At 44.5% G+C, this 8,853-nt stretch overlaps 1 protein-coding gene across 1 annotated transcript in view; it reads right to left on the bottom strand.

The window, feature by feature from the left end:
• Positions 1-8,853, bottom strand: part of EAPP (E2F associated phosphoprotein) — a 33,551-nt gene that overhangs the window by 15,637 nt on the left and 9,061 nt on the right. The window contains exons 2-4 of the mRNA XM_008069204.2: positions 7,926-8,107; positions 6,044-6,139; positions 1,310-1,427 (exon numbers count right to left, since the gene is read on the bottom strand). Coding sequence (XP_008067395.1) covers positions 1,310-1,427; positions 6,044-6,139; positions 7,926-8,107 — 396 coding nt within the window. The remainder of the gene's footprint in view (positions 1-1,309; positions 1,428-6,043; positions 6,140-7,925; positions 8,108-8,853) is intronic.

The raw sequence follows: 8,853 nt of genomic DNA, 5'->3' as shown, positions 1-8,853 counted from the left end.
AAAAAAAAAAAAAAAATTCAGCCAGGTGCGGTGGCTCACGCCTAGATTCCCAGCACTTTGGGAGGCTAAGGAGAGAGGATTGCCTGAGCTCATGGGTTCAAGACCAGCTTGGGCAACTTGGCGAGATCTCACCTCTACAATAAATTTTTCTTTTTAATCAAATTTGGCTAGGCACAGTGGTTCATGCCTGTAATACCAGCACTTTGGGAGGCAGAGGCGAAAGGACTGCCTGAGTCCATAGGTTCAAGACCAGCCTGGGCAACATGATGAGACCTTGTCTCTACAATAAATAGAAAATAAAAATTAGCCAAGTGTGGTGACATGCACCTTGTGGTTCCAACTACTTGGAAGGCTGAGGCAAAATGATTGCCTGAGCCCAGCAGTTAAAGGCTGCAGTGGCTGTGAGCTTGCCACTGCACTCCAGCCTGGACAACAGAGTGAGACTCTGACTCAGAAAAAAAAATCAAATTTGTAAATAGTTAAAAATAATAATTTGGGTGCTAAGCATAACAGCTACTCTTCATATAAACTCTTAATCCCAAAGTATTTAGAATTGTGTCTATCTGGAAAAAAGTCAGTTTTGTTTCGAGTGGAGAGACCAACTAAAGCAGTCTGAATTCAACAACAGCTTTTTAAAATACATTGTCTCAGTTCGGACAACAAAAAAATCAGAAAATTTAGCCAGTTGTAGTGGTGTGCACGTGTAGTCCCAACTACTCAGAAGCTTAAGCAGAAGGATAGCCTGAGCCCAGGATGTCAAGGCTGCAGTGAGCTGTGATGCTGCCACTGTACTCCAGCCTGGGTGACAGAGCAAAATCTCAAATAAATAAATAGTCTGATCAAAATTTGCTGGTTTGTTTTTGTTTTTTTGAGTCAAAGTCACACTCTGTCACCCAGGCTGGAGTGCAGTGGCACACTCAGGGCCACTACAGCCTTGACCTACTGGGTTCAGGTGATCCTTCCACCTCAGACTTCCAAGTAGCTAAACTACAGGCTTGCACCACCATGTCCAGCTAATTTTTTGATTTATTGTAGAGACAAGGTCTCATCATATTGCCCAGGCTGGTCTTGAACCCGTGGGTTCAGGCAATCTTCTTGCCTCTGCCTCCTAAAGTGCTAGGATTACAGGTGTGATCTACTGCACTTGGTGGTTTTTTCAAAGTAAACTATTTACCAGTTTTTTTTCTCAAACTTGTCTTGTGGGTATGTATGTAAACATAAACACACACAATCAAAATGTGAATGCAGTGAAAATCATCCTTCAATCATATTTTTCTAAAGATTCTAAATATTAATGATAAGCTCTTACCCCCTTCTCCGTGCATCAACCCAGGCTTGATCTCTGTTATCTTTTTCAGGATCATATAGTAATTCATCATTGGTTGGAATCCTGTGTTGTTTCTTCTTTTTTTTCTTCATTCCCTGTGCTAATTTGGAAAATGTTAAGAATATGGCTAAGTATCATGTCTAAAGTTCATACTTTTTTTTTTCTGAGTTGGAGTCTCACTCTGTCACTCAGGCTAGAGTGCAGTGGCATGCTCGCAGCCATCGCAGTCTCAACCTGCTGGACTCAGGTGATCCTGCCACCTCAGTCTTCCAAGTAGCTGGAACTACAGGCGCACGGCACTAAGCCCAGCTAATTTTTTGACTTATTGTAGAGACAAGGTCTTACCAGGTTACTCAGCCTGGTCTCGATCCCCTGGGCTCAGGCAATCTTCTTGCCTCTACTTCCCAAAGTGCTGGGGTTACAGGCATGAACAACCGCACCTGGCTAAAGTTCATACTTCTTTAATACAGAATGAAGACTCTCATTCTCAAACTACATATTAATTCTTTTTACATTTTCCTTCAGAATTTTTTAAAATCCTTCCTCCAAATAAATAAAAGCACTGTCCAATTAATAAGGTAGTAAAATAAAGATAACAGTGGGAGGCAAAAATTGTTTCATTCCAAAAACTGGTATCTCGAGCACTGAGTTCAAAAAATGAAAGTTCAGAGTCTTGTCAGGCTTGATGGCTCAAGCCTGTAATCTCAACACTTTGGAAGGCCAAGGCAGGAGGACTGCTTGAGCCCAGGAGTTCAAGACCAGCCTAAGCAACATAGCAAGACCTCATCTCTATAAAAAAAATAAAAAACATTAGCCAGGCGTGGTGGTGTGGGCCTGTAGTCCCAGCTACTCAGGAGACTGAGATGGAAGGACTGTTTGAGCCCAGGAGGTCAAGGCTACAGTGAACTGTGACCTTGCCTCCACTCTAGCCTGGGCAACAGAGTGAGACCCCGACTCAAAAAAAAAAAAGAGCTGGGTGTGGTGGCTCATGCCTGTAATGTCAGCACTTTGGGAGGTGGAGGCAAGAGGACTACCTGAGCCCACAGGTTTAAGACCAACCAGGGCAACATGGTGAGACCTTATCTCTACAAAAAATCAAAAAATTAGCTGGGCGTAGTGGTGGGCACCTGTAGTCCTAGCTACTTGGAATGCTGAAGTGGAAGGATCACCTGAACCCAGCAAGCTGAGGCTGCGGTGGTCGAGAGTGTGCCACTGCACTCCAGCCTGGGTAACAGAATGACACTCTAACTAAAAAAAAAATTAAAAAGAGAATTCAGAGTCTCAAAAAAAAGTCAGTCTCAAAGGAAGCCAAAGGCAAAAGAGTGAGACCCCATCTCTTAAAATAAAAAAAAGACAAGCCGGGCTTGGTGGCTCAGCCTGTAATCCCGCACCTTGGAAGGCTGAGGTGAGTGGATTACCTGAGCCCGTGGGTTCGAGACCTGCCTGGGCAACTTGGTGAGACCTTATCTCTACAATAAATGAAAAAACTAGCCAGGCGTGGTAGTGCACGCCTGTAGTTCCAGCTACTTGGAAGGCTAAAGTGGAAGGATCGCCGGAGCCCAGCAGGTCGAGGTTGCGGTGGCCGGGAGCAGCCACTGCATTCCAGTCTGGGCGCCAGATTGAGACTCCAACTCCAAAAAAAAAGATAGACAAAAATATAAATTATTTTTGACATATAAAGCAAACTTCTCCACAAATTCCCATGTCTAAAATGCTATAGGAATAAGAACAAGGCCAGGTGCGGTGGCTGAAGCTTATAATCCCAGCATTTTGGGAGGCTGAGGCGAGAGGATTGTCTGAGCCCAGGGGTTCGAGACCAGTCTGGGCAACTTGGTAAAACCTTGCCTCTACAATAAATCAAAAAATCAGCTGGACATGGTGGCGCGGGCCTGCAGTTGCAGCTACTTGGAAGGCTGCGGTGGCTGTGAGTATGCCACTGCACTCCAGCCTGGGCGACAAAGTGAGACTTCAACTCAAAAAAAAAAAAGAACAAATATATTTCAAAAGTAGATGAGGCAGAATACAGTGACTCAAGTCTATAATTCCAGCACTTTGGGAGTTAAAAGTAGGAGGACTGCTTGAGCCCAGGAGTTCACGACCAGCCTAGGCAACATAATGAGACATCATCTCTACAAAAAAATCAAATCAAAACATTAGCCGGGAACAGTGGCATGTGCCTGTAGTCCCAACTTCTTGGGAAACTAGCACAGAAGGATTGCATGAGCCCAGAAGGTGAGGCTGCAGTGAGCCATGAATGTGTCACTGCACTCCAACCTGGGCAACAAAGTGAGATCACAATTCAAAAAAAAAAATTTCAAAAAAGGAAAGAATGAAAAAAACCTACAACCATCTACACACACTACATTTTTTTTTTTTTTTTTAGTCTCACTCTGTTGCCCAGGCTGGAGTACAGTGGCATACTCACAGTAACCGCAGCCTCGACCTGCTGGGCTCAGGTGATCCTTCTGCCTCAACCTTCCTAGTAGCTGAAACTACAGGGATGTGCCACCATGACCGGCTGATTTTTTAAAAAATTTATTATATAGATGAGGTCTCACAGAGTTGCCCAGGCTGGTCTTGAACCCCTCAGGCAATTCTCTCACCTCCGCCTCCCAAAGTGCTGGGATTACAGGCGTGAGCCACCAGGCCCGGCTTACACTAGACTTTTTAAAGGTACTCAAGCAGGTAAGTATTTAAGTAATAGTATAGAAAAATATAAAACTTTACTATATAAATTTATTTGAATATCCCAATGTAATTACTGATATAATTAAATTAGTTGTAGCTCTTGTCATGTTACTCAAATTTTATACAAATTAAATATCAAAAAACACATTAAAAAGCAACACATCGGCCAGGCTCGGGTAGCTCAGCCTGTAATCCCAGTGCTTTGGGAGGCCGAGGTGAGCGGATTGCCTGAGCCTGCGGGTTCGAGACCCACCCGGGCAACTTGGTGAGACCTCATCTCTACAATAAATCAAAAATTAGCCGGGCGTGGTAGCGCATGCCTGTAGTTCTAGCTACTTGGAAGGCTGAAGCGGAAGGATCACGGAGCCCAGCAGATTGAGGCTGCAGTGGCCGGGAGTGTGTCACTGCACTCCAGTCCGGGCGACAGAGTGAGACTCCAACTCAAAAAGAAAAAAAATTAAAAAAAAAAAAAAAGCAGCACATCAGGCTGAGTGTGGTAGCTCACAGCTGTAATCCCAGTGCTTTGGGAGGCAAAGGTGGGAGGACTTGAGCCCAGGAGTTCAAGACAAACCTAGGCAAAATAGTGAGACCTCGTCTCTAAAAAACAAAAATCAATACACAGCCAAGCATGGTGGTGCACACCTGTAGTCCTAGCTACATGGAAGGCTGAGACAGAAGGCTTGCACGAGCCCAGGGAGTTGAAACTGTGGTCACCCATGATTGTGTCACTGCACTCCAGGCTTGGCGACAGAGTAAGACTGACTCAAAAAAATTTTTTTATTTGGGACCTCACTCTGTCGCCCAGGCTAGAGTGCAGTGACATGCTCACGGCTACTGCAGTCTTGACCTCCTGGGACCAGGTGATCCTTCCACCTCAACCTTCCAAATAGCTGGAACTACAGGTGTGTGCCACCACGCATGGTTAATTTTTTTTCATTCAATTTATTATAGAGACAAGGTCTTGTCACATTGCCAAGCTAGTCTCGAACCCCTGGGCTCAGGCAATCCTCCTATCTTGGCCTCCCAAAGTGCTGGGATTGCAGGCGTGAGCCTCTACAGCTGGCCAAAATTTTATTTGTTTATTTATTTTTTATTTTATTTATTTATTTTTTTGAGTTGGAGTCTCACTCTGTCGCCCAGACTGGAGTGCAGTGGCCGCTCCCGGCCACCGCAGCCTCGACCTGCTGGGCTCCGGCGATCCTTCCGCCTCAGCCTTCCACGCAGCTGGAACTACAGGTGCGCGCTACCACGCCCGGCTAATTTTTGATTTATTGTAGAGATGAGGTCTCGCCAAGTTGCCCAGGCAGGTCTCGAACCCACAGGCTCAGGCAATCTACTCATCTCAGCCTCCCAAAGCGTGGGATTACAGGCTGAGCCACCGAGCCTGTAATTTTTTAATTTTAAAAAATTAACCAGGCGTAGTGGCATGTGCCTGTAGTTCTAGTTACTTGGGGGGTTGAGGTGGGAGGATTGCTTAAGCCCAGGAGTTCAAAGTTGCAAAAATTCTGCAGGAGGATAAAGACATAAAAACAATTAGCAGGCATTAAAAATAAATGCAACTCTAGGGAACCTAAAGGGAGAGGGAGGTCAAGAACCCCTGAGGAAGGGAGGTATTGAATTGGGACACAATCTCCCTCTCCTTAGGCACACTGATGCAGCACCATTGTTGGTGCCATTTCCTCATATGCCTGCATCCCCACCTTTTTCCTTTTTCTTTTTGTGAGATAAAGTCTTGCTCTGTTGCTCAGGCTGGAATGCAGTGGCGTGATCATAACTCACTGCACACTCAAACTCCTGGGCTCAAGGGATACTCCCGCCTCAGCCTCCTGAGTAGCTGGGACTACAGGTGAGTGCCATAATGCACAGCACCCAGTTTTTCTTATTTATCCATCTTCCTTTTGTTTTTATATAAATGGCATGCAATTTCTTAAGAGATAAAAGTCAAAGGAAAATCCTAGTAGCAAATAATTATTACACAAACCTTTTTCATAAAATATAACTACTAAACCAGGTAACTATGTTACTTACCTGTTTTGTCTTCATCCTCAGAATCAGAATCAAAATACACATCATCATAGTACTTTGTCAGAGCTGTTCCAACTTCCCCATCTCCTGAGGAAGATCCTATTCAAACCAGAAGTGAAGTTTACATGTTAAACTATACATGATTCATGAGGAAAAGTAAAAAATCCATATATCCTTCCATCACCTCAAAGTAATATCAACTTATTCATTATCTCATTTGGATGGTGAAATATTTTCACATCAATGACTTACACAATTTCTATACCCTAGGCAATTAAAGAACTGCCACTCCTTTAAGTACTACAAATCTTGAGGAAATTATTTTCTCTCCCTTCCCAGAAATCTAACTAAATAAAACAGCTATATTTTCAGGTCGTCAGCATACACATCTCTACCTTTCAGCCAGGCAGTATACTGTGGAAAACAGAGAATAAGCATTATGTTCGAAGGGACATTAAAGGGAAAAGGATAAGAACCTTATAGGGAGGCAGGGGAATAAGGCAAAGAAACACTTCCTCTTCCCAGCTGTGCCCAGTGCCATGACATTACCTATACTTACATCATCACATGCCTGCATCCCTAATTATTCCTCTTAATTAACATCGGCTTTAGTCTTTTTTTTTTTTTTTTTGAGTTGGAGTCTCACTCTGCCCAGACTGGAGTGCAGTGGCCGCTCCCGGCCACCGCAGCCTTGACCTGCTGGGCTCTGGCAATGCCTTCCAAGTAGCTGGAACTACAGGCACGCGCTACTATGCCCGGCTGATTTCTGATTTATTGTAGAGATGAGGTCTTGCCAAGTTGCCCAGGTGGGTCTCGAACCCACGGGCTCAGGCAATCCACTCACCTCAGCCTCCCAAGGCGCAGGATTACCGGCTAAGCCACCGAGCCCGATGGCTTTAGTCTTTATTATAGTATTATATTATACTTTCAGTTCTTACCAGTTACTACATCTATATCAACATGGAGACGAGTGCTGAGGAGTCCTACTTTCACAAACCAGTTTTCGGTTCAAGTACTTTTTTTTTTTTTTTTTTAATTGGAGTCTCACTCTGTCACCCAGAGTGGAGTACAGTGGCCACTCCCAGCCAACGCAGCCTCAACCTGCTGGGCTCCAGAGATCCTTCCGCCTCAGCCTTCCAAGTAGCTGGAACTACAGGTGCACGCTACCACACCCGGCTGATTTTTTGATTTTTTTTTTTTTTGAGTTGGAGTCTCACTCTGTCGCCCAGACTGGAGTGCAGTGGCCACTCCCAGCCATTGCGGCCTCCACCTGCTGGGCTCCAGCGATCCTTCCGCCTCAGCCTTCCAAGTAGCCGGAATTACAGGCATGTGCCACTACGCCCGGTTGATTTTTTTATTTATTGTAGAGATGAGGTCTCGCCCAGGTGGGTCTCGAACCTGCAGTCTCAGGCAATTCACTCACCTCAGCCTCCCAAAGGCGCGGGATTACAGGCTGAGTCACCGAGCCCGGCTAGTACATTTTACATAAAGAACAAGTTATCAAAACGAAGTATGTTTCATTATTTACTAAAATGAAACAGGAATCTGGGGACACATCATTAAATCTGCCATATCAGTACCATATAACCCTAAAAATACTTCTATAAGCTTTTGTGTCTTTTCTTTTTCTTAAATCCTAGAGGAAAAACTGAAAAGAAAATTATGTGAGTAAACAGCACTAAACAGCCTTTCCAAGAACATAGGACCCTCCTTTGTAGTTATCAAAGAAAATTCCAATTCAGGTTGCCAAATACACTCATTCCTTCACCCAACAAATATTTACTGAGTATGTACTGAAAGTACTGGGACACAAAAGGGCGCAAATAAGGTTCCTATCCTTATGAAGCTTACAAAAATATATATGAAAATTGAACCAAAAATTTACCTGCTCCCAGGGAGGATAATTTGTCCCGCATTGTTTTTATGGTAGAATTTAATTCAGCTTCCATTTCTTTTTCAAATTCATCCTCACTAGATGATTCACTTTCTCCAGTAAGACATTCTCTAATGAGTTTTCGTTTTTGGTCAGGAGTCCCATGTAAAAGCACATCCACTTCATCTTCAGAGCTAGTATACATTTAAATCAGAATACGAATATTAAAAATTAAAATAGCTTAAAAATCCCATCATCTCACTTTCCAACAATTTTAAGTTTTGCAAGGTTGCGTTTGATATACCTGTATTACATAAAGCTATTCTCACTTAATATACTGATCGCCGGGCTCGGTGGTTCAGTCTGTAATCCCGCGCTTTGGGAGGCTGAGGTAAGTGAACTGCCTGAGCCCGTGGGTTTGAGACCCACCTGGCCAACTTGGCAAGACCTCATCTCTACAATAAGTCAAAAATCAGCCAGGCGTGGTAGCGGGTGCCTGTAGTTCCGGCTACTCGGAAGGCTGAGATGGAAGGATCGCCGGAGTCCAGCAGGTCAAGGCTGCAGTGGCTGGGAGCGTGCCACTGCACTCCAGTCTGGGCGACAGAGTGAGACTCCAACACACACACACACAAAAATATCGACCAACCAGTTCTGCATATTTCCAAATAGATATGTAATATACATATACTTTTTTTCTTTTGAGTCGCGGTCTCATTCTGTCATCCAGGCTGGAGTACAGTGGCACAATCGGCTCACCACACCCCCAACTTCTTGGGCTCAGGCAATCCGTCCATCTCAGCCTTGCAAGTAGATGGAACTATAGGCATGGGCAACCATGTCTAGCTAATTTTTTAAAAATTTTTTGTTGCCGGACTCGGTGGCTCAGCCTGTAATCCCAGCACTTTGGGAGGCCGAGGTGAGTGGATTGCCTGAGCCCGCG

This window comes from Carlito syrichta, unplaced genomic scaffold, assembly GCF_000164805.1.
Source record: "Carlito syrichta isolate Samal-C Ts95f unplaced genomic scaffold, Tarsius_syrichta-2.0.1 Scaffold311854, whole genome shotgun sequence".
Classification (NCBI taxonomy): domain Eukaryota; kingdom Metazoa; phylum Chordata; class Mammalia; order Primates; family Tarsiidae; genus Carlito; species Carlito syrichta.
The sequence above is the reverse complement of the archived record's forward strand: the minus strand, read 5'-3'. Positions and strand labels throughout refer to the sequence as shown.